The sequence below is a fragment of the Nicotiana sylvestris genome, chromosome 7 (assembly GCF_000393655.2).
Source record: "Nicotiana sylvestris chromosome 7, ASM39365v2, whole genome shotgun sequence".
In the NCBI taxonomy this organism is placed as follows: domain Eukaryota; kingdom Viridiplantae; phylum Streptophyta; class Magnoliopsida; order Solanales; family Solanaceae; genus Nicotiana; species Nicotiana sylvestris.
Window position 1 is genome coordinate 70,215,374 of NC_091063.1, and position 26,987 is coordinate 70,242,360.

General features: G+C 37.8%; 1 protein-coding gene across 1 annotated transcript; it reads right to left on the reverse strand.

Annotated features, from left to right (window-relative positions):
* Window positions 1–2,717: 2,717 nt before the first annotated feature.
* Window positions 2,718–7,389, reverse strand: LOC104217774 (G-type lectin S-receptor-like serine/threonine-protein kinase At4g27290). Its single transcript, XM_009768094.2, has 8 exons — window positions 6,212–7,389; window positions 5,757–6,073; window positions 4,387–4,521; window positions 4,140–4,264; window positions 3,861–4,071; window positions 3,528–3,765; window positions 3,297–3,447; window positions 2,718–3,206 (listed from the first exon to the last, which is right to left on the reverse strand). The coding sequence occupies exons 1-8, from the start codon at window positions 7,159–7,161 to the stop codon at window positions 2,904–2,906; spliced, it is 2,430 nt and encodes an 809-aa protein (XP_009766396.1). The 5' UTR covers window positions 7,162–7,389; the 3' UTR covers window positions 2,718–2,903.
* Window positions 7,390–26,987: the final 19,598 nt, after the last annotated feature.

A 26,987-nucleotide genomic window follows, 5' to 3' on the forward strand; every position in this document is an offset into this window, starting at 1 on the left:
TTTTTTAAATCAGGTTCCTTAATTGTATCCTAGCGCCACTGCACCAAGAACAGTAAGACATTGAATTTTTTTTTCTCCAATTAACTAAAGATATAGTTAGCAAACATCTTTTGAAGACAATATTTGGTAGAATTGCCCGTAAAATTTGGCAAGAAGTAGAATGGACATGAAGATGGGACAACAATTCAGAGAAGATTTCGATATTATTTCACAAAATCGGCTTTCTTCCACAGTTGGCATCAACAGAAGAATCCAACAGCTACTGCCTACGGCGTTCCACCAAACGAATGAATCTAATCGCTTTCAGTTGTACTAGCAAGTATAGAATCCATGTTTTTGTCACTGAGTGACAATCATCTTTCACTGGTGAGATGTCATGACTCTATCTACTACTAGAAATAAGGTGATTTCCGTACGTCCAAGGCTTTCCAATCGAAGTCGCTTGGAAAGAAAAAAAAAAGATTTCTGTTGGTCAAGTAAGAAAAAAAAAAGATTTCTGTTGGTCAAATATTTGGCCATACTTGTATATAATGTACCAAAATAATTATTTATTCATATTTTTCTTAATATCCGACCGAATTCGGTCGAAAATTGGTCAAATATTTGGTCATACTTGCATATAATGTACAAAATAATTATTTATTAAAATTTTTCCAAATTTCCAACCGAATTCGGTCGGAAATTGGTCAAATATTTGGTCATACTTGTATATAATGTACAAAAATAATTATTTATTCAAAACTTTCCAAATTTCCGACCGAATTCGGTCGAAAATCGGTCAAATATTTTGTCATACTTGTATATAAAGTACAAAATAATTATTTATTAAAATTTCTCCAATTTTCCAACCTTATTCGGTCGGAAATTGGTCAAATATTTGGTCATATTTGTATATAATGTACAAAAATAATTATTTATTAAAATATTTTCCAAATTTTCTACCAAATTCGGTCGGAAAATTTGAAATAATTATTTCCAGACAAAAATTATATATATTTAATTAACCAACCGAAATAAGTTATAATTAAAAATTTCCGGCCGCGTTCGGTCGAAAAAATGATTTTAAAATAATTAAAATATAAATTTTGTAATATTTCTGTGTATGTGTAAATAATAAATAACTTTCAAATATATATATATATATATATGTATATATACATATATATATATATGTATATATACATATATATATATATACATATATATATGAATCTAGCTTATATACTATATACACTGCTAAAAAATAGTTGTTTACCGACGCAGCAGTACCGATGGACTTCTTTTCTGTCGCTTATAGTAATTAGCTTATAGATTGACATTACACTAAGTATAAGTGCATTAATAGTTTCCGACCGATTTCGGTCGGAAATAAAAGTTTGACAGTCAGTCAACGCTTTGTAATTTCTAACCGACTTCGGTCGGTACACGTTTGCGACTATCGCTTTTACGACCAATTAAAATCGGTCGGAATTCGGTCCGAAATTATTAATTTTCGATCGATTTCAGTCGAAAACAGCGGACGGAATTACATTATTTTTTAGTAGTGATCGCTACACCAAAAAAGAGTTTTAGTGACGATTATTTAACGGCAATAATATAATTACAGAGTGGGCAATAATATAATTGCCAAATAATATTTTTATTTTACATTTTGAATTACTAATTTTTAAAAGTTTGTTGATGGTAGACGTAAATTTGGCAGGAATATTATAACGGTAGAAATACATTTGAATGAATAGTACAATAAAGATTAAATGTAGAAAATATCCGAAAGTAGAGGGATATATTTGATCCTTTTCCTTTTAAACTTTAGGTGGTAAAACTAAAAAGGATATTTAGGGGCAAAAAGAGCCGATAAAAATTAAGTACCAACTAGTTACGTACTAATCTGAAAATTAACATTATCGTTTTAGCATCACTCCAAATTTTCTCTCTCTCTCAAATTCCCGCAGTTTTCCCAGCTCCTGCTCATTTCCCTCCAATTCATACCTTTCTCTCTCAATAGCCTAGGTTTGAAGATCTCTCCCTCTATAGTCTATAGCCTAAGATTTGAAGCGCTCTCCTTCCATGTTAAATCTCTCTCTATCTACGATATATTTCCTCTACTTTTCTTTTTGTTTTATGCTTCGTATAATCTACATCTAAAGACGTTCTGAAGACATATTTTCTCTGTATTTTTTCGTATATTCTTCCTATAATCTACAAACTGAAGACGATAGACATATTTCCACCACTTTAGATCCCGATCAGAAAATTTCCTTCTCAGAATCAGTAGCCGAGGTGCGTAAAAATTGTGAAAATCCATTTGCTATTCATGATTTTTCTTCTTCGTGATTTCGATTGGGATTTCGTATGTCTCCTGTTGAATATCATGTGAATTTTTGTGCACTTTCCCAGATATTGATTCTATTATTAAAAGAAAAAACGTATGTATCTGATTTGAAAATATTGATTTGATTATTATGAATCTTATGCGGATTGAAAAACTTTCGTATGTCTCGTTTTGTGTTGTTCTTTGCTTGATGAATATTGCTGCTTTCTGCAAAAGCTTTTTTGTGTGGTTGTATTACAGGCTGTGTTGCTTGCTCGGGTGTTAAAATGTGTCTAGCTACTATTGTCGCTAAAACGAAAATGTATTGTCGCCAATAAAGATGCCTTAGACTTAAGACTTAGCAGCATTTGTGAGCGTAATAGAAAAGGGAGTAAAATAGGCCCTGTTTCACAAATTATTAAGAAGATTTCTTCTCAGGGTCCCAACTCCCAACAGAATGCATGTCAATGACAAGCATAAATACTCGACCATTGTCCTCTATTCGTCTCATATATAGTGTAATATACACTAGTACTGTTGACAAACAAGGCAAAGTTGACACATTTCAAAAGTTCCAACAGGGATTTTATGTCTATCTTGGCTCTAGAACAGTTAATGACCCGGTGTAAGTTAGACATCCTTCATCAGCTGACTCTGTTGATTCCATTGAATTCCTCTCTATAAAAAAACCAGGCTGCTTTGGTTGAGGAAGAACCATATCTTCATTTCCCAACCAGAAAACTACTGATGCCATTGTAGGCCTATCCTCTGGGAGTTTTTGGACGCACAATAAACCAACTTGAATGCATCTAAACACTTGAGATTCTGAAAATGATTCTTCCAAACATCCGTCTATCAGTTCCAACGCTTTGCCTTCATTCCAAAGTAACCACGCCTAAAGTAACAAACAAAACACATTTATACAGTTGCATTCACAATTGAAAGAGTGACTAACGAAACAAAGTTTTGTGCTGTATCTGCTTACATGTCCCAAAAGATTGTGATGATGTTCCAAATGATGAAATTTCCTGTTCCTTCTGCCACTAATTATTTCTAGAATGATTACGCCGAAACTGAATACATCTGATTTTACTGAATATTTCCCATCAACAGCATATTCTGGGGACATATATCCACTGCATCAACTCATCCAATTTAAGTTCATGTATTGTTGAATATAATAAAGATTCTATGGTAAAGCATATGTAAAACTTACTATGTCCCTATTACTCTCTTAGTTTTTCCTTCCACTTGGTCTCCGCCCAAAATTTTGGCAAGGCCGAAATCAGAAATTTTGGCATTCATGCCACTATCTAATAAAATGTTGCTGGTTTTGAGATCCCTGTGAATAATTCTTAATCTTGAGTCCTGGTGAAGATAAAGAAGACCTCGAGATATTCCCATTGCAATTTCAAAGCGGTTCTCCCATGCAAGTGAGGTATTTCTGCTTGGATCTGCACATTGTAGATCTAATCACTGATGCTGCAGAGATATTGAGGACTTACCAAATAGGAGCAGTATTTAGCTAATGAATCAATGAGAAGCAGACCAAAAATGAAATAGTCCAAGCTAGTGTTTGGCATAAATTCATAGATTAGCATCCTTTCTTCTTCTTCAAGGCAGCAACCCAAAAGCTTGACAAGGTTCCTGTGTTGCAGCTTGGAAATGAGAACGATTTCGTTCTTTAACTCTTGAAGGCCTTGTCCAGAATACGTTGATAGCCTCTTTACTGCTATCTCTTGTCCATTTGGTAGAATACCCTGCAATTTTCTATCAAGGGTCAAAGATACCACTTCTATCTAGAAGCTCAAGATCAAAGGTGATTTACCTTGTAAACCGGTCCAAAACCGCCCTCACCAATCACATTAGCAGAAGAGAAGTTTTTAGTGGCACTAGTAACAGTAACTAAATCAAACAATGGCAACTCCATGTCCTCATCTCCATTTTCTGAACCTGTCAATATTTAGTTGCTCGTCACAAACAGGACAATAATGACAGATAATTCACCTAGATAACACAGCATTCAGAGTTAAGAATTTTCTAATAAAGCTGTTAGACAAGAGTAGTATATTTACCTGTTCTTCTTTTCCTTCTTTGGAAGGAAAACCAAGCTAAAAAGCTGAGGATAAATGTTGCTACTACTACTGAAATGACAGCAATCAGGGTGGTCCTCTTTCTCCTTCGCTTCCTGTCTGAATCTGTGATAGAAACTAAGGGTCCACCAAACAGTATAGAAAACCAGGTTCTCTGTCAGTTCCCACAGTAAATAGGTAGTAAATAAAGAACAAACGATATTTACGTGGAAAACTCTCTGCTCAAGGGATTAAAAACCACGACCTACACTAATAGGATTTCAACTCCACTAAAACTGAGCAAACTTCAAATTACAACCTATTGCAATTTAGGAATTAAATTCTTAATCCCTCACCTCTTACAATAACTCTATTATTAGCCATTTGCATTAAACTCTATTACAAAGCACACTCTTGACTAACTCTAGTCAAACAACTAAAACAATAATGGTTAAAAGTTGTCCTACAAAATACTTCTAAAAAGTTGTATAGGGATACAAGTAAAGAACACAAGACAAAGACGCAACAAACTTAAGGACTCAAGACATTTTTAGTGTTGGGATCTGGTCCTTGGTTTGTAGCAGCTTTGTTCTTGAGTGCACCTGGAGGAAACTGTGGCGGCTAGCACTTGAACGATAGGATTTTTCAGATTCTGTTAGGTCAACCCTTTTATAATGATGTTTATATATGAGAGAGCATATGTGAAGAGATAGAGACATTTCAGATTTTGGTTTGGCCTCTAGCAGCAGCGGCTGTGCCGCTGCACTGCTGCTAGTCGGTAGAGTGAAACAACTTTTACAACTGTAGAGTTGACTGTACGACAGTTAAGCCCTTTTCTGGTTTCTGGCGAGTTCGACCAAACAACTTAGTATGTCCACCAGGCGCAAGGAACTAATTTGTATCAGGTTCCTATCTAGTTCCGCAACAAAGTTTGACAAGTAATCAAAACCATACTCACATAACTTATCAATCTGGTAAATAATTAGTCCATAAGCGGTATGCAGTAGTGAATTGCATAAGTGTAATAATTGCAACATTTGCAATTATTCAAATGCTCTTTGCAGCAAGCTACTTCCATTCTAGTGCCACAGGAATGAGGATAAGGGAACATGTTGCAGATGTGCAGCCATTTAATGGTTGATTAATCCTTAAACAATTTTTTCCCGATATTTCAGCTTAGGTTTAGCAAAACCAGAGGGAGACCTTGTCATAGGTGGATAAATATTTCTTATCCTTTACAATGCGATAGACATATTACCAACCACTGCAGCACCTAATACACTTTAATGTCCAACAACTAAGTAAATAAGATAGCAGATTTCCTTCAATTCTTACGAGTTGTGCATTTATATTGTATAGGGTAGGGTCATTACCTAATTCTGAAGCAGCTACTCTTACGAACAGGTCCTGCTCATTTTGGCTGAACTCTCTAATATCAATGAGTTCACCAAACCATTGTAAGCATCCACTTCCGCCATTTCTAATGTCAAGATTCGAGTAAGCTGTACAATTGCAGTCAGCCAAGCACAATTTCTTGCATTCTTCAAGGTTCATGCTCTCATTATACCATGAGTGTCTAGAATCCGGCATCTTGATACCCGTAAATATAAAAAAACCATCTTGGTTACAATGCAAAGAAGTTCTCCTTACACAACCACTAGACCAGTCTGCTGCATACTGTTGAGGATACCTGTGAAGACATTAAGTAATAAAAAAAATTAGCGTGCTTGGCCAAAGAAAAAGTATTAAGCCGTACATGAGGAGGCTTATGAAGACATATTTAAGTAAATAAAAGTAAAATAAGACAGCCACACAGTTTATCAAATACCTAGGCTTGAAACCACTCAGACACTCACATGGAGGAGAGTTATTGATGTTGCAACTTGCATAAGGACCACATAAAGCAAAACTATCACAGTTGTCAAATTGTGCTGTCAAGTAGAGAAACCAGCTCTGACTGCGCTCAATCCATGTTAGATGTTCTAACACCCCAGCCGAGTTGATCACCACCCTGGTGGGCAGGGACACATTCCTAATCTCATATTTGTAATAAATTTCGTGTTGATTAACAACAAACTCGAAAGTATAATATGTATTTGGTTTATTATTCGGACTACCACTAAATGCAATACCATTCCATGGCCCTGAGCTATACACTATAGATGAATTTTTCAACACGAGTAATTGTGGGTATCCATGAGAATCAAGACGGTTTACATATTCACCCGGACTAGGATCATCCGCACTCTTCCATGACGATGTGTACCAATCCATGCCCGTGAGCAAATTACGTCCAAGCTTCATGCCAGGCAATAAAGTATTTCCTGGAAAATCAAAACTCTGCCATGTGAAATTAATTTCCGGGTCCCTATCATTTCCATCACTGATAAGAAGGTTCCCAGAATCCAGGAGCCGTGCTTTTGGATTCTTTAAGGATCTTGACAAGTTTGATGACCAAATTGAAGCATTGGGACTGTTGATAAGTACAAGAATTCCATTGGGTCTTAGTGTTAACACTCCTGAAGTGTCATTCAGGGGAATGTTTCTATTGGCAACCCAGACGACAGTTTTAGGTAATATCTTCTTGTACCATATCCCAACATAGCGATCCTTGGAATTTCCAGGGCTGAAAAATCCAAGTTCATAAAACTCACCAGCTGAAACAATTGTGTCACCATCTCTAATGGGTTTATCTGTAGTGATCGTGTCTAATGCCACCGAAGTTAGTAAGACGAAGAGAAAATGGGAGCAAATGAATGAAGAAGTTAGCCCTTTCATGTATTCTGACTCATATTTTTGATTGAAATGGTTAGTGTCTTAACTTAGCTGACACATAAAAGAATACCAATCAATACCTTTGATTGACAAGGTTAATTTTTCCTGCCCACCAGTTTAGAATCAAAAGTCATGTTCAATATTCATCTATATAGAGCTAATGAAAATAAAACTTTTTTGCATAACTGAAATGTGAATTGGTTTTGGAAGCATCTTAAGGAAACGACTAAGTGTATTTGATTTTCGAGAATTCTTAGTGAAGGTTTATCACGGCTTCTATATTTTATTGGCAACTACCTAAAAGTTTCTCATGTGAATTCTTTTTTTTAAACTTTTTTACTAGCCAATCACTTAAGTTTACTGATTAATTGAACTTATATCACTTTTCAATTGAGTACTTCGTTCAACCTAACTGTTGGAGGTATGAGGCGGCTAAGAACTAGGATGTGAAAGTCTGAACAGTCCAAAGTTGTACGCCTTTGACTCCCCAGTTCCCCAGTTGGAGATAAGAAAAATTACAAGCTCCGTGTTTATCAAAGCAAAATGCATGATACTCCATGTGTTTGAATATTAGTAAATACTTAATGATAATTAAATTAATGTAAATTGTCACCTCATTTTTTACCAACCATGCTAAGTTGATATTCCTTGTGGTCCTTTTAATACGTTTGTTAAGATTTAGACATACCTATTAAGAGAACAATAAAATTAATTGCATTAGTACTCTTTATGTTCCTTTTTAGTTGTCTATAGTGAACTATGCATTCCCCTTAAGAAACATTATAAATGAAGTATATATTTTATCAATACTCATAATAAAGATAAATAGTCAATGATTTCGGGAAATTAATTGGAGAATTGGTAATTACTGATAATAATAAAACATGAAGTAAAAAATTATTCTTCTCTTAATTTGCTAAGGTGGACAAGTAAAATGGAACAAATAGAGTATTTGTATAAATTGCTCGTCTCTTCTTCAAAAGAGTAATTAATGACATTATAGCATTAAAGGACAGAATTGAAAATAATATCCCCTTTGGTCCACTTTAATCGATTTTTTGCTATTTTTACATATATTAAGGAATTTACTTTTCAGCATTAATTAATAATATTACCTTAATTTGTTATTGAAAATGTAACAAATACTCCTGGGTTCTTTACTCCAAGGGATACTTTGGAAAAAAGAAATTAACTCCTTCTTGATATTTGAAAAAATCAAATATTGTGGACCACAAAAAAAAAACCAAAAAATCAATTAAAATGGAACGAAAAGAGTAACAATTAATTTCTTATGCTCCCTCCATTTTATTTAGTTGTCAGCATCCTAGTTCCTAAATACTTTTCATTTCAGGAACAAGAAAGAAATAGTAATTATTTTTAAATTAACCTTAGTACTAAATGTTCTAGAATTAAGACGCACGTAAATAGACAAAGATTAAAGAATTAATAAGGGGACCACTAAATGTGAAAAGAGAAAGTAATTTCTTAAAGTGACAAATATATGGGCAATTGTCTTTAGTTAAAAAAGAATATGAGGAAATATACTTTAGTTCAAACATCATCGTCAACAACAACAACAATAGCATACCCAATATAGTCTTATAAGTGGGGTCTGGGAAGGATAGTACATATGCCGAGCTTACCCCTACCTCGTAAAGATAGAAAGGCAATTTCTGAAGACTCTCGGCTAAAGGACAAAATAAAAAAGAGCAGTAGCAACAAGCAGAAACATCAGTGTAGAAACAATAACGATATTATAAAATAACTGAAGCGAAAGAAATAACAGATAAGAATACAACTCTATAAAAAAGAAAGATAAAAGACTACAAGATTAATACTACTGCCATTGAGATGACAAAGGAATACACTAAGTTATCCCCTAACATTCTACCCTAATCCTCACTCCACACCCTCCTATCTAGGGTTATGTTCTTAGTAAGTTAAATTTGCATCATGTCCTACCTAATCACCTCATCCCAAAACTTCTTAGGCCTACCTCTACCTCTCCTCATGCCCACCAGCCAATCTTTCACATCTCCTCACGGGGGTATCAAAGCCTTTGCTCTTCACATGCCCCTACCATCTTAACCTCATATCACACATCTTGTCCTCTTTGGGGGCACTCTCGCCTTGTCATGAATAACTTCATTCCTTATCTTATCTCTCCTGGAATGACCGCACATCCACTTTAGCATCATCATCTTGGCTACTTTCGTCTTTTGGATATGAGAGTTATTAACCTGCCAACACTCTGCCTATATAACATAGTCGATCTAACCACTATTTTATAAAACTTATCTTTAAGTCTATGCGGCACATTCTTGTAATAAAATACGGGATGTAAGCCTCAATTTCATCCATCCTACTCCAATTTAATTTGTGACATCCTCGTCAATCTCAACTTTCCTTTGGATTACTGATCCTAAGTATTTGAAACTTCTTTTCTTGGGGAGAACTTGGTTGTCAAACGACACTATCACGTCTGTATCACGACTCCCATCACCAAACTTGCAATCCAAGTACTATGTTTTGGTCCTGTTCAATTTGAAACCTTTTGATTCTAAGGTATGCCTCCAAACCTCTAGTCTCGCATTAACATCGCCCCTTGTCTCGTCAATCAGGATAATATCTTCTGCAAATAACATTCACCAAGGCACTTCCCCTTGAATATGACGCTTAAGTACGCCCATTATCAAAGCAAATAAATACGGGCTAGGAGCCAATCCTTGGTGCAACCTCATTAGAACTGGGAAGTGTTTTGAGTCCCCTCATATAGTCCTCACCCAGTTCTTAGACCCCTCATACATGTCCTGAATTATCCTAGTATAAGCAACAGGAACACCGCTAGCCTCCAAATATCTCCAAAAGACTTTCCTCGGAACTTTGCCAAACAATTTCTATAATGACCCGACCGGTCATTTGTGCTTTAGTGCATCGCTCAGCGGTTTGAGTCCTTGAGTAGCTTCACCATATATATTATGACTTTCACGTATAGTTAATTTTGATTTTCAAGGAGTTTAGAGTTGACCGGGAAGAATAATTCTCAATTCAATGTATGTTTGGGATTTCGAGCCTTGGAATAGGTTCGTATTGTGATTTGTGGCTTGCATGTAAATTTTGGTGTTATTTCGGAACATTTAAGCATGATTTGGATGCGTTCGATGAAGTTTGAATATTTGAAAGTCAAAAGAAGGATTTGATTGTTGATTCATGGTTTTGATGCTATTCATGGCTTTTTGAGACTTTGAATGAGTTTAGATAAGGTGTTGGGACTTGTTGGCACGATTGGACGGGGTCTGGGGGGCCTCGAGTGTGATTCGGGGTGGTTTCAGACCAAGTTTTGGTGTTTTGCTGGTGGTGGTTGCTGATGCCGGTGTTGTGCTTTGCGATCGCGAGTGGACGTACACTTTCGCGAAGAAGGAAGTTGGTGGGCTTATTTTTTGTGCTTCACAAATGCGACAAAGGAGTCTTGAACGCAGAGAAGGAGCTGGGCCAGGGACATTTACCCTGAACGAACGCGACAAGGTAGTCGCAAATGCGAAGAAGTGCGGGGCTGGCAATTTTCCCTTCGCGAACGAGGAGAGGAAACTGCGAACACAAAAGAGGAGTTTTGGGCTACGGGCAAGTTGGCCATCGCGAATGCATTGGGTTGAACGCAAACGCGAAGCATTGGGCTGATGGGCCTTAGAGAATGCGACCAGGGGTCCGCGAACGCGAAAAGAAAAGGCTTGGGCAGAATGATATTACGGGACTTGGCTCACTTTTCTCTCATTTTCACTTGGTTGGGCCATTTTTGGAGCTCTTTGAGGGGAGAGTTTCATCATCTATCATGAGCTAAGTGATTCCCACTTGTTGTAAGTTTAATACATCGAATATATATGGAGTTTAACAAGAAAATTGATAGAAATTATAGAATTTTGGAAGAAAACCTAGAATTCATAATTTTGGATTTTGACCACAAAGTAGGATATGGAATTAGGAATAAATTATATATTTGAGTTTGTGGTGTTATGAGTGATATTTATCTTCGAAACTTTTGGTAATTCGAGCATGTGGGCCTAGGGGTAGACTTTGTTGACTTTTCGAGCGGAATAAGAAATTATTATAAATTATTAAATTATGAGTATTGGAGTATATTTTGATTGGTTTGCACGTTGTTTGACTAGTTTCGGATCGTTTGGCATTGGGTTGAGAAGTTAGAGAGGCATTGGAGCCAGTTATCAGAATTCTGAGCAAGGTAAGTCTCTTGTCTAACTTTGTGAAGGAAATATACCCCATAGGCATTATATTTGCTATGTGCTACATGTTGTGTGTGTGTGGGGGGGGGGGGGGGAACTACACACATATAAGCTGACGAATGTCTGTGCGTATGCAAGAATTCATGATTAGGTTCGGGTAGACTTAAACTCACGACATGCTTTAATTATAATATTTGAGTTATCCCTGAATGTTTAATTGCTTTAATATATATTTTGCATGAGATTAGACTTGCGTAAAGTGTCGGACTTACGATTAGTGATATATGGTTAGCTACTTGATTAGCAGTAGAGATTACACTTTCTGTTACAGATTTCTCTCATGTTGTACGTATTTGTCTGAAAGTTTTCTTTAATTTCACAACTCACACATATATTCATGAGTGGGGCCAGTGACCCAATCAATTATTCACTATTCTTATAGGATCGGGCTGGACGCCTCAACAATATCATTATGGGATCGGGTCGTTCACCTCGGTAGTACTATAAGATGCATTTATGGTTAGTGCTGGTCAACCCTCGGTAGTGTAGACGATTATTATAGGATTGGACTGAATGCCTTAGCGGTACTATTATGGGATCGAGCCATACGCCACTACATGATTTCGTGCCTTTACTCTTATGGAATCGGGTTGCTCGCCTCGATAGACTCGTGCGAAATACTTGATAAGGAGTATGTTTACTTATGAGTTTTCCTGACTTGAGATGTGACCATTGATTTGATGTTGACCATTACGTATTCCATTTAAGGATATATTCGGTATTTGCGGACTTTATGTTCACTGTTCAGGTGTAGACCATTTTATTTGCTTATATTTGTTCTCACTATTTACTTACCGTGTTTCATACTTGTATAGTGTATTATATTTGATTTATTGGACTACTAGTAAGTGTTAATGTCGACCCTTCGTCACTCTCTTCGGGGTTAGAGTATATACTTACCGGGTACGTGTCAATTTACGTACTCACGCTACAATGCTGCACTGGATGTACAGGTACTAAAGCGTGTACATTGGGTGGTCATCTTGGTGTATTGGCTCATCTGCTAAGGGGACTTTATGGTGAGTTACTTTCCATGCTATGATCCACAACACACAAAGTCTCCATCATGTTCATTTATTTTATCCTGTCTATTTATATTCCAGACAGATGTTGTAGTAGTGTTATATTACTCTAGTAGTTACCCATGCACTTGTGACACCAGGTTTTGGGGGTTCCTAGTGGATGTTCATAATTGTACTTTATGTTATTATTATCACTTACTTTATGATTTAATTATACTCGAAAATTTTGGTAAAGGAAAGCACATGTTTCTATGAGTGCTAGATTTTATTCTATTTACTTAATGAAGTTTCTGATTATAAAAAATTGAAATGGACAACTAAATGAAGGTTCACGTGTTGGCTTGCCTAGCAGCATCATTGGGCGCCATCACAACTTATTATAGGATTTGGGTCGTGACAGTTTGGTATCAAAGGACTAGGTTGACTTAGGTCTCACGAGTCATGAACAAGTCTAGTAGAGTTTTATGGATCGGTACAGAGACGTATGTACCTACAACACTAGTAGGAGAACTTCCCTTCTTGAGTCCTCGTCGTGCGCTTTGATTTCATTGAAGCTTATGTCCTTATTTCCAATCCTATTCAATCTTATATGTTGTCGACCACTTGTTATCAATTGGGCATCGAGGGGTTATGGTGGTGCTGCAGATATGGTGCATGATATTTTTCCTTGCATATTCGAGCGGACTATTATTGGTGCCTTGTGAAGGGGTGTTCTGTCGTTTTGGTCTAGTGTTTGTGTTGCAAATGATTTTGAGGCTATGCACAGTGTATGGTGTCGCGCCCCATTTTCCTGGGAAAGTGGGTTTCGACGTATGACATCTCTTTTAAATGGGTATTAAAAGATAAAAGTCGCCACCTAATAATTTTTAAGGTGCGTTAAGGCACCTATTTGCGAATAGCTTTGATTAGAACTAGTCCGTGTCACCAAAGATCAGGTAATGGCTCAAATTACCTCAAACAGAAAGGGTTAGACACTCTTTGAGATCCACAACGGTAGGTTCCGACCGAATTTTATGCTATGTGGGGATTATTGAATTACAGTTATCCTATGTGATCATGTAAATTGTAACAAAGAGTTCAAAACATCCAATTATAAGATGAAACAAGTATTAAAGAGAAAGAAATAGGTTACAACTTTTAATGATTTCAAGATATGTCCTAGTTTGGTCTACGTTTGTACATATATAAATAGTAACTATGGGAGAGGAGGAAGGGTGGGTCTTGAGTTTTTAGCCTAAAGGATCACATCGTTCAACATAAATAATACTTCTCAATTCCCTTAAGTGTAAGGATTGCTTATATTATTCAGCGGGCACATACTATCATCTCATGCTACCCAATTACTATCTTGAAGTTGTTTACCTCGGAGCATTCTAACTCAATTTTAAAATGGGTCCTATGTTTTCTTTACCATCCCATACCTATGGCCCAAGAGGCTTTGGACCTACTACTTTGGTAGTTCTAGACTCTCTTATGCTGCTCAAAAATGATAAAACTGGGCGTGCAGTCAAAACAACTAGGACTACACATAATCAACACTTAAGAGCTCAAGTTGGCATTCTCGTATAGGCACAGATGCACGCATGTAGTTATGAACTTATTCCAACAATGTCCAGATTATTAGGCAGGTGGCTGTAGATGGGCAGGTTTGAAGTCAAAGTATATTAAATTTTTTAATACCTATACACATGTTTTCTATGTGATTGAACGACTCAATAAAATCATGTAGGCAGATTATCTTGACAAAAGCGGTTGATTTTCATAAATGGTTTTATTAAAGATCCTATAGGTATGATCTCTAAGGGATTTACGTCTGGGCAGTGAGACCATTGAAGGCGTAGAGTTATTCATATTTAGTCATATAAGCATACTTTCTAGGTGAGTAGTAACTTCCTATAGGTATGATCTTTAAATAGTTCGCATCTGGGTAGCAAAGTAATTGAGAAACGCATACTTGTTTTTTTTTATTCTTAGGCATGTTGTCTAGGCGGGTAGTAGGATAATAATAACAACAACGACAGTTTTGGTGAATCAAATTGAGATTCTATAGGTATGGTATCTAGATATGACGATCAACCAAGCTTGTTTTAGTTTCTATAGGCATGTTTTCTAACATTTTGCAAGTTAAGACACCGTATTATCCCTAAGTCATGCTTCTAAAGTGAATAGGCTAAACAAATTAAGGCTCTATAGACATGTTTTCTACCCTTTCATGCGAAGAATAGAATACCACAGCCCCAGTTTTCACTAATCCCTAACCGTTGTTTATTACAAATTATTATAGGCCCAAGTGGAAGAATACATGCTTCGAATATGACCAAATTACAAGATGAAACAATTATTGGCCCAATAAACAATTACAGGACCAAAGAAAATAACCCAATGACTTCTGGGCCTTCAGAAGTCCCATTCTTCACACAATTAACATACTTAAATCCCAGGCTCACCCAAGGCATCAGAGTGTGTTAGTTACAAGGTTCAACTCATGCATGAACCAACATCAGGCCCAAATGGATGACTTACTTACGTAGAAGTTGCAAATGAATAAAATTTAACCACAAAAGTTAGCGAACTACACATGGAAATTAATTAAACAACTTTGAAGTCTAAACGTTAGATTCTAACAACATTTCTCACTAAGACATAAAGACAAGATCATATGACATATTGATAGGGCATACATAGGCATGTTCATGCTTGCATTTTTAGAAGCTAAGGGGATAGGTTGACCATCACGGGATAACAAACTATTTCAAATGATGTTTCAAACAAAGCATAGCCAGAACCAGCCTAAAACACTTTTAAACAAGAGGTTTGATCATGAAAGCTAGGAGAATCACTGAAGCATAACCTTAACATCATATGTTTAACATGGAAATTATAACAACACAAGTTCATGATCAAGCTACTACTTAATAGGGGAAGTTATCATGCTGAGCATTAATCATAATACAAGAGGCATATCAATTTTCAGCAGTAAGTGAAACATGTGATAAGTATGGATTTTGACCACTTATTAGTACCTTTTTACTTTTGTTTTAGTATGAAAGTGTTGATTTATGTTTTCAAAACTAATGAAAGTGTGTAAATTGTAGGAATGTTGGAGATTTGAACTACAATGAAAAAATTCAACTAAAAAAGGAATGTTCCGATACATAAGACAAGAAGGGGCGCAACAGACGAGAAGTACGGTCCGCATAAGTATTTATGCGGTCGCAGAAGCAAGTACGGACCGTAGAATTCTCTCTGCAGCCGCAGATCTGATGTAGAAGCCCAGAAGTGATTGAAGAAGAAGTGCGGATCACACACAATTTGTGTGGCCGAAGAACATGGTCGCACTAACAAGAATTCAAAAAGTTTAGAGAGAAACACAAAACCAAATGAGGAACATAGAGAACAATCAATTAATCAAGCTGTACTAATGCAAGGTTCACAACACAATCACCCCTTGATACCTCATCTCATAGACACAAGTCACAGATCTCAACTCACCATAATGTACTCACAGAACCTCGTGCCCACATCTCGAATCACAACTACACGGACAACTCACGTGCCAACATCTCAATCCTCCCGACATGATCTCAGGATCACATTTACAATCTTCCCGGTGTGGGCTCACAATCACAATCCGCTTGGCATGATCACATGCTAACAATCACAATCCGCCTGACATGATCACAAACTCACAATTACAATCCACCCGTCATGGTCACATATCCAATATCAACATGGAAATAGATGATACAAGAACACATGTGCATGATCAATAAATGTCATGTTTCATACTCCTGAGCTAGTATAAGTGGCATTCTATGATGTATGCTTGTGAGAGTGTACTACTGCAACCCAAGTAAATAAGTAATATCCTGGACATAGATTAGCTCATCGGAAAAACAAAGCAAGTCATGTAAGGTGTATGACAAACACAAGGAAAGTCACACCATCACACTAAAATCACCAACACAATATCTCCAAACCATCACACATCACCTCTGACATTTGCGACCCTTATATCTCCGATAGGCACTCGTATTACTCCGCCCTGATATTATTATTAGCCACCCTTATCTATCCTATAGCCACCCGTATCAATCCTTATAATAGCCACCCTTATCACTCCGTCCGGACAATAACACAATAGCTACATGTATCACTCTGTATATTCAACAATAGTGAGATGCCACCCTTATGCCCCGCATAACGACAATGATGAAATGCCACCTATATACTCTGCATAACAACAACGGTGAAATTCCACCCATATACGCCGCATAACAACAACCAAACCGCACAACAATTCACATGTTCTATCATCACAATAATACAACATATTAACTCGTATCACAAGTGCCCGTAGGCCACAACCTTTACGAAGATTCAATGATATCAATATTTTCACAACAAATAGCACACGACTCAACACAACGTATATAGAATCTCAATAATAACAAAATGAATGGAAAAGTAACTCAACAAGGAACAACACCCCCTTTTAAACACAACTTCAATTACACTAGATTAATGACTTTGGATAACTTCAATTCCAATTAGTTGTTTAGGGATAACCTCGATAGTAAAAGTACTTTCATGAAATGGCAAACTTCGGACTCTAGTATATGAATTAGGCTAACAATGGAGGAGATGACACGAAATAGTACTAACTCTAAATGCATGAGAACAACTCGGCAATAAAAGGATATCATGTGACGACAATTTCAACTAAGAGTAGATCCATATTAAAAGAAATCACATAATGATAAAAGTGATAACAACTCCAAATAAAGTATATAAAAGAAAACTCGACAAGTAAAGAATGTGACATGTAACGACAACTTCAAATAAAGCATGCGATAGTAGACATAACGAACAAAGGATATAACATATGGTAACAATTCCAAATAAGTACATAAAAGATGCCTAAGAGTCTAGACCGATCAATTTCCATATATAAGCCCGAGTACATACTCGTCACCTCGCGTACACGACTTTCACATGACACAAATAACACAAAACAACCCAAATCCTAAGGGCTAATTTCCCAACATAAAGTTAGGCAAGATACTTACCTCAAAGAAGCTAAACCGATATTCTAAAATGACCTTCTCGTGTGAAACAACCTCCATATGGCTCAAATCTAGCCAAATTAACTTAATATCATAAATAAAAATCATAGAAAATAATTCCAGATAATAAAGCTTCAATCTTTAATAAAAACTAAAAATTCAACCAAAGGCCTCGCACCTTGAACCCGCAAAATTTACAAAATCTGAACATCCATTCCGATACGAGTCCAACCACACCAAAATTATCCAATTCCGACATCAAATCATCCTTCAAATCATCATTTTACATTTTTGAAAGTTTTCACAAAAATTTCCATTTTTCTCCAATTCAAATCATTAATTTAATGTTAAAAATAAATATGGAATAACAAATAAAATAAAATATGGGTAAAGAACACTTTCCCTAATCCAACACATGAAGAACCCTTCAAAAATCACTCAAATCCGAGGTCTACTACTCAAGTTATGATAAAAATATCAAAGCCTCGATATATAATGTGTTCTGCCCAGAATTTCTGCTTTTGCGTACCAAAATTGCACATGTGCACTCGCTTTTGTGAGCAAATAACCACACTTATGGTTTCTACTTACCATGACAAAACACGCACCTGCGACATCGTAGCAATCCCCAAATAACCGTAGAAACGACCTTCCTTGCACCTGCGATCCACACACAAATACAATGATCGCACATGCGATCCATCACTAACAGAAGCGAAGCTCTCGCCCAGGCTCCAACATTGTGGAAGCGACACACAGAATGCAGAAGCGACCCCGCACCTGCACTCCAAAATGCGCAGGTGTGACACACCAGAAGCAGACCTGACCAAAGGTATGAAAACCATCCAAAGCTCGCCCGAAACATATCTGGGGTCCCCGGGACCACGTCCAAACATACTAACAAGTTTTGCAACATAATGAGGACCTGTTCGAGGCCTCAAATGGCATTAAACAACATCAAAATTATGAATCACACCTCATATCGAACTTAATGAACTTATGAACTTTCAATTTCTACATCGCGCCGAATTATATCAAATAAACACGGAATGACGTCAACTTTTGAATGCAAGTCATAAATGGCATAACAAAGCTAATCCAACACTTAGAATCGCAATCTTAGCCTGATATCAACAAAGTTAACTCCTGATCAAACCTCTCAACCTTCCAACCCTTCAACTTTTCAATTTTTGCTAAAATGCATCAAAATAAACGACAGACCTCCAAATCCAAATATGGACGTATTCCTAAGTCTTAAATCACCATATGAAACTATTGGAATCATCAAAATACCATTACAGAGTCGTCTACGCAGAAGTCAAACTCTGATTAACTCTTACCGCTTAAGCTTCTAAAACAAGAATCATCCTTCCAAATAAATCCCGAATCATCTGAAAACTGAACCCGTCCATACACACAAGTCATAATACATAACACGTAGCTGCCCTAGATATTAAGCCACCAAACGGGATGCTAATTGTCAAAATGATCAATCGGATCGTTACAATGGTGCCTCTAGACTATGTCGCCTTTGAATAATAATATGCAGTTTTGAGAGATCCTCGGGCCATGCCATGATGTCTTCAGTCTATAAGGATTATGCCTTTGGACTATTACGCCTTCGAAAAATGTAGCGATATTTCAGCCTATGAAAGTGCAAGGATGCGGCGATATTAATTGCTTGGTAGAGGGAACAAGTGATGCTTAGTCATATGCGGGAACGTGATAGGGTAGCGCTTAGACTTGCATGAAATAAGGTTAGTGCTTATCCCTATATAGGGAAATGCAATGCTTATCCTTATGCGACAATGGAGGCAGTACTTAACCTCATGCAATGTAATGAGGGTAGTGTTTACCCCTATGTAGGAAAAGGCAATGCTTAGCCTCATGCGATGATGAAGGCAATGCTTAGCCTCATGTAATATAATGAGGGTAGTGCTTATTCCTATGCATAGAAAGGCAATGCTTAGCATTATGTTATAATGGAGGCAATGCTTAGACTCATGCAATGTAATGAGGTTAGTGCTTAGCCCTATTAAAAGAAAGTCAGTACTTAGACTTATGCGATAATAAAAGTAGTTCTTCACCACATGTAATGTAATGAGGGTAGTGTTTAGACCTATGTAGAGAAAGCCAGTGGGTAGCCTTATGCAATAATGGAGGCAGTGCTTAGACTCATGCAATGTAATGAGGGCAGTGCTTAGACCTGTATAGAGAAAGGCAATGCTTAGCCTTATGCAATAATGGAGGCAATACTTAGTCTCATGCAATGTAATAAGAGAAGTTCTCACCCCTATGCAGAGAAAGACAGTGCTTAGACTTATGCGATAATGGAGGCAATGCTAAGCCTCATACAATATTATAATAAGGGCAGCGCTTAGCCCTATGCAGAGAATGACAACATTTAGCCTTATACAATAACGGAGGCAGTGCTTAGTCTCTTGTAATGTAATGGAGACAATGCCTAGTCTCATGCAATGTAATGAGGTTAGTGCTTAGCCCTATGCAATGATGGAGGTAGTGCTTAGCCTCATGCATTGTAATGGAGAGAGAAAGGCAGCGTTTAGCCTTATGCAATGAACAAGGCCTAGTCTCATGCAATGTAATAGGGGTAGTGCTTAGCCTTTTGCAGAGAAAATAATGGTTTAATAGGAGGAAGGAAGTGATTCTTAGCTTGACGTGGTGGGCTTGGCAGACTCCATCTTTGTGGAGATAGTGGTCCTATAATATAGTCTTTGTAAGTATGATTGTTGATGCTATGCGTGCATCCAAAGAAAAATTATAAGTTTTTTGGGGGAAGTTGGTTTGTGCTTTCCATTCCTCATTTCGCCCTTGCTCCTATCTTGATCCCTTGCTTGAGTCACTCTAGGAACATCTGGCTATTACAGAAATGGGGTTTTTGAAAATATGCATTCATGGTAAATCATTTATAAATAATGTAGTTGTTTTAAAAGGTAATGCATAAAAATAAATAATTCGGTCGAATCATAGGCCGTGACATGCTTTGAGACATTGTGACCTTCTTAACTCAGAATTTTGAGGACCCCCTCAAAATTCTGCCCCAGTTTAATGTTACTTTCGGTGATACTCTTTTGGTGATCCTTGACGTAATGAGATTGACGAAACTCAAAATCTTGCCTCGATTTCTGACTGTAGAGGGGAATGAAGATTTTATTATAATGTGACCAAACCCACAGGGCTACCTACGTATCCTTTCTTAAATAGGAATTAGGTCTAGCATAGTTCATGTTGCATCAAAAGAAAGTGCAAATACAATCTCAAACGTAATATCTCTTGACGTTGCCCGAATTGATAGGTTTCGACCATATATCCCCATCCATTTCTACAAGTACAAGTGCTCCTCTTGCAAGTACTCGGTGAACCATGTAAGGACCTTGCTAGTTTAGTGAGAATTTTCCTTTTTCTTCGTCCTTATAGGGGAAGATCCACTTCAACAACAATTGCCCCGGTATGAATTGCCTCGGTCTAACCTTCTTGTTGGAATCCGTCTCCATTCTATTCTAGTAGAGTTGACCAAGACACACTGTGTTCATTCTTTTACTATCAATGAGAGATAATTGCTCATACTGGCTCTATATCCATTCTGCATCAGAGCTCAACCTCCTGTATGATTCTAAGGGAAAGAATTTCCACCTCAGTGGGTATGACAACCTCAGTACCATAGACCAATAAATAAGGAGTTTCCCAAGTTGACGTGCGGACCTTGGTGCGGTATCTGAGTAGAGCAAATGATAGCTTCCTATGCCATTGCTTGTCATTGTCCACTATCTTCCTCAATATCTTCTTGATATTCTTATTGGCGACATCTGTGACGCCATTCAATTGTGGCCTATATGTTGTAGAGTTCTGGCGCTTAATTTTGAATGTTTCACACATGGATGTCATCAAATCACTGTTGGTAGAATTGTCGGTAATGATTGATTCAGGCACTCCGAATCGACAAACAATACAGTCCCGAACAAAATTTGCTATGACCTTCTTAGTCACAGATTTATAGGAAGTGGCCTCGACCCATTTTGTCAAGTAAACTATGGCTACCGAGATGAATATGTTTATATTGGAATTAGTGGGTTTGATCGGTCCGATAACATTCATGACCCGTGCGGAAAAATGCTAGGGTGAACTTGTCATATTGAGTCCATTAGGTGGTACTCCTATCATATCAGCATGCACCTGACAGTTGTGGCACTTCTGTACATATTTGATGCAGTCAATCTCCATAGTCATCCAGAAATACCTTGCCCTTAGTATCTTCTTGGCTAGAACAAACCCGTTCATGTGAGGTCTGCAGGTTTCGGCATGTATCTCTTCAAGCAATCTAGATGCCTTATTGGCATCGACACATCTTAGCAGACCCAAGTTGGGAGTTCTTCTTTACCGAATTCCTTCGCTCTAAAAGAAGTGCTTGGCTAATCTTCGAAGTGTGCGTAGCATTTTCTAGGTATTTGTCTTTTTCCAAATACTCCTTGATGTCGTGAAACCACAGATTCCCATTGAAATCTTCTTCAACATGAGCATAGTAAGCTGGCTGCTTACAGATTTGTATTAGGATGGGATTAATATAGTTCTTATCTGGATGTTGTATCATGGAAGACAAGTTGGGCAGTGCATCTGAGAACTCGATCTGAATTCTAGGAACATGTTTTAACTCTCTCTTTGTGAACCTCTTGATTAAATCTTTCACACAGTTTAGGTACAACAATATCTTAGTGTTATTGGTGGCCCATTTTCCGAGTACCAGCAAATATGAATCTCCGATTACCAGCAATTCCTGAATATTCATGTCGATGGCCAATCTAAGTCCCAAAATACAAGCCTTGTATTATGCCATATTGTTGGTGAACGGGAACCTAAGCTTGGTAGATACCAGATAATTTTGATTGATTTTTGATACTAAGACATCTTCAATTCCCACTCCTTTGAAGTTTGTGGCTCCGTCGAAAAATATCCTCCAATCGTCATATGCCTCGGCAATATCCTCCCCTACGAAAGATACCTTCTCATCAGGAAAATATGTGTTTAATGGCTCTTATTCTCCGTCCACGGGGTTCTCTGCTAGGTAATCTGCCAATGCTTGCCCCTTGACTGCCTTCAGAGTCATATAGATGATGTTGAACTCACTTAGTAGTATTTTCCACTTTGTTAGCTTTCCCGTATGCATAGGCTTTTGAAAGATATATTTTGGCGGATCCATCCTTGAGATGAAGTACGGGGTGTATGCGTAGAAGCAATGTCTCAATTTCTGAGCTATCCATGTTAGGGCACAACAAGTACGTTTCAACAAATAGTACCGAGCTTCGTAAGGTATGCACTTCTTATTCAGATAGTATTTCGTTTTTTCTTTCCTCCCGGTTTCATCATGTTTTCCCAAAATGCATCCAAAGGCTCCATCCAACGCGGACATGTACATTAGCAAAGGTCTCCCGGGTTCAGGTGGGACCAATACAAGTGGTTTATAAAGATACTGCTTGATTTTAAGGAAATCCCTTTGACACTCTTCAGTCTAACTCGTCGCAACATCCTTCCTCAGCATCTTGAATATTGGCTCACATATTACCATCGAGGGTGCTATAAAGTGGTTGATATAATTGAGACGACCTAGGAAATTCATCACATCCTTCTTGTTCTTCGGTGGCGACACATCCTGAATAGCTTTGATCTTTGACGGGTCTAACTCAATGACACAGCGACTGATGATGAAAGATAGAAACTTCCCTGCGGGGATTTTGAAAGCACATTTTATTGGATTCAACTTTATATTGTACTTTTGTAGTTGGTCGAAAAACTTTCTCAGGTCTGCTATCTGATCCGAGCTAATCTTAGACTTGATGATGACATCATCCACGTATACCTCTATTTCATTGTCTATCATATCGTGAAAGAGAGTAGTCATGACCCTCATATAAGTTGCCTCAGTGTTCTTCAAACCAAACAACATCATTTTGTAGCAATATATTCCCCATAGTGTGATGAAGGCTATCTTTTCTGCAATCTCTTCATCCATCCAAATCTAGTGGTACCCTGTGAAGCAATCAACAAAGGATTGGACTTCATGTTTAGTGCAATTATCAATTAATATGTGTGTATTGGGCAACGGAAAATCATCCTTAGGACTTGTTCTATTCAGATCTCAATAGTCAATGCACACCCTCACTTTCCCATCCTTCTTTGGTACCAGCACAATGTTGGCTAGCCAGGTTGGGGACTCGACCACCCGAAGGACCTTGGATTTAATTTGCTTGGTAACTTCCTCTTTTATCTTCAAGCTCATGTCTGGCTTCAACTTTTTGAGTTTCTGCTTTACCGGTGGACACATAAGATTGGTAGGTAGCGTGTGAGCCATGTAAAACTAAGTTAGTTCCTTTAGAAACTGTCCTCATATTGTGGACACATAAGATTGGTAGGTACCATGTAAAACTGTCCTCATATTCCTTTAGAAATCTAATGTACTCTTTCTTCTCTGACGGTGATAGATGAATGTTGTTGCGAGCTTCCTTTACTATTTCAGAATCCCCTAAGTTAGTTCTCTCAGTCTCCAGATTAGACTTTGGTTTGCTCTCAAAATCGTCTATTTCTTTGACAATTTCCTCATGTATTACATCATTTTCCCAATCCTTGGAATCACTCTCCTCATGTTGCGTTGTCTCATTATATGTCATAGTCGTAGATTCAACAGGATAGGTAATAATTATGCTAAAAATAATTTAGAAAGATAATAATATAAATAAACAAAAAGAAATGATGCATTAATTGAAACTTTAAATTTCCAAAAAAATATGGCTCGATGTCTCGAGTAATTATTTCAAAATAGAATATTGAAAATGTTTTAAATTTCCAAAGAACAATCTTAAAGGAAATCATGCTAGTTCTACCAAAGCTACCCAGGTGCTCGGCGAGCTCGGGATGGTACAAGAGTCCAGTTCTTAAGAACAACTCCATCTTCCACTGTCTGGATGGTAAGGTCTTCCCCCTCCTCCTCCAAGATTGTACTGCAGTCCATATTTTCCTTGTTCAGAAATAGATTCCTTATGCCGGTTAAGACCTCATCCTCTTCCGATCCCCAAATCACATAGGTCTAGGCAAAATGTCTGGTGTAGCGGTGGTATGTGTTGTTCCAATGGATAGTAGAAGTCACTCCATGGTAGTGTCTAATCATTATATTCCTACACAGTGTATTCATATCCGAGACCAAAGGTCGTGCCATGATATAGTGGTCGTATTGGTTCTGTAGTTCCTTGAAGCTTAGGACCAAAACCTTTTACTGTATTTACCCTAACCACAACAACATGCTTAGTACCTTGTTGCTCCACCATCACAGTTTCTTGTCTATATTTACCCGATCAATATTGCAAAATGTTTCTCCTCTCAACTTCTATTCACAATAGCTGGCACAATCTAGTTGGTATAGATAGGATTACTTCTATCCCCATGGATAAATACCTCTTGGTGATTCCACTCGAACTTCACGACCTGATGTAGAATAGAAGCAACTACCCCAGCCGTGTGTGTCCATGGTCGTCCCAACAACAAGTTATAGGTAGCAGATATATCCAGCACCTGAATTCGACATTGAACCAAGTCGGGCCCATCATCAGATCTAGGTTAATCTCTCCGATAGTAGCTCTTTGAGACCCATAAAACGTTTTCACATTAATGCTTCACATTCGTATCTCTGGTATACCTATGCCCAATATTTTCAGAGTAGTCAGAGGGCATATGCTTAGACTTGAACCCCCATTAATAAAAACCCGAGCGATGAATTTGTCTTTATATTGCACAGTGTGGTGCTATGCTTTACTATGACTCAACCCTAATGGTGGCATCTCATCTTCATGGAAAGTGATCTTGTAACTCTCCATTACCTATCCTACCATGTTTTCCATCTCTCCACTAGTGGTACTAGTAGGTACGTAAACTTCACTCAACACCTTCATCAAGGCATTCTTGTGTGCATCTGAATTTTATAACAGTGATAGGATGGATATTTGGGCGGGAGTCCTATTTAGGTGATCAACAACATAGTACTCCCTCACATGTACCTTCCTCCAAAGATCATCAACACCTGTCTCCAAAACATGTGGTTTTGGTGCGGTTTCTTTACTCGTTCCTCCAAGATTTTTTAGTGTGTAGAACCTGCCAGTTCTGGTCATCCCTTGGGCGGCAGTCATCTCTTCCATCTTGTCTTATTCTTTTCTCCTTGCTTCTGCTACATAATATCATGGAACAACATTAGACGTGTAGGATGGTGATGGAGTTACCATCACAGTGAAGGGTGTAGCTACCTCATTCTCGAACGATGCCATGGTCTGTACCATAATCGATGAGAGGGTGGTAGGAGATGTTTTGGGAGTGTCACCAATGGATCCTTTCTGGTCCCTTTATTCATCAGTCTCGATCACATTCACTCTCTCACCCCTATGATTAGGAAGGGGAGGCATTCAGCGCAGACTCTATCGCATGTATAACCATGGTGTCAATAAATGTCTAGATTTTTTCTTTCAACATGCAACATTCCACGATCATATGTCCCTTCATGCCTGAGTGATAGGAGCAAGTCTTGTTGTGGTTGACCCACTAAGAATGGTTTTCAATGGTAGCTGCAGGGGAGTGACATAACAAGCGGCCTTAAGTCTCTCGTATAATTAGGCTACGGGCTCGACAATAGGGGTATATTGTCTAGAAGTTATGCTGTCAAAGTTTGGTAAGGGTTTTAGGTAAAATAGATGGGCAGGAAGAGATGAATGGTAGTATATTGCTTGGGTATTGTAGGTGAGGTAGGTGGTGGCAGGGTAATGTTACTTTTGAGGTGAGGGTTGATATGTTGGTGAAGGTGTCTGGTAGGTAAGAGGAGACTTAGGGCCTGGGCTACCGTCACGGCACCCACTTCCTTTTTCTTTGAAATGCCCCCGGACTGTAAGGCCTTGTTGGTAGATTTCAGTACTTCAAAGTAAGTAACCATACCACTCGTGATGCCCTCCTCTATTCTTTCTCGGAACTTGATGATGTTGGAGAACTTTTGATTCTCTATAACCATCAAACTCTCATAGTACTATGGATCTTGAGCTCTGGTGAAAAACTTATTTATTTGTTCCTTTTCTAGCAGTGGCCTCACCTTGGTAGCCTCTGATCTCTAGCGGGTAGCATACTCACCTAAGGTCTCCATTGTCTTCTTCTTGAGGTTCTGGATATAGAAAATGTCTGGCACGTTTTCTATATTGACCATGAATCTATCCATGAAATCGGATTCCATACTTACCCAGTTAGACCACTTCTTTGGATTCTGATTAATGTACTAGGATAAAGCATCCCTAGTGAGACTTCACATGAACAACTTCACGTAGATTTGCTCGTTCTTGCCCACTCCTACGAGTTTATCATAGTAAGTCCTCAAATGCACCTTGGAATCACTGGTGCCATCGAAC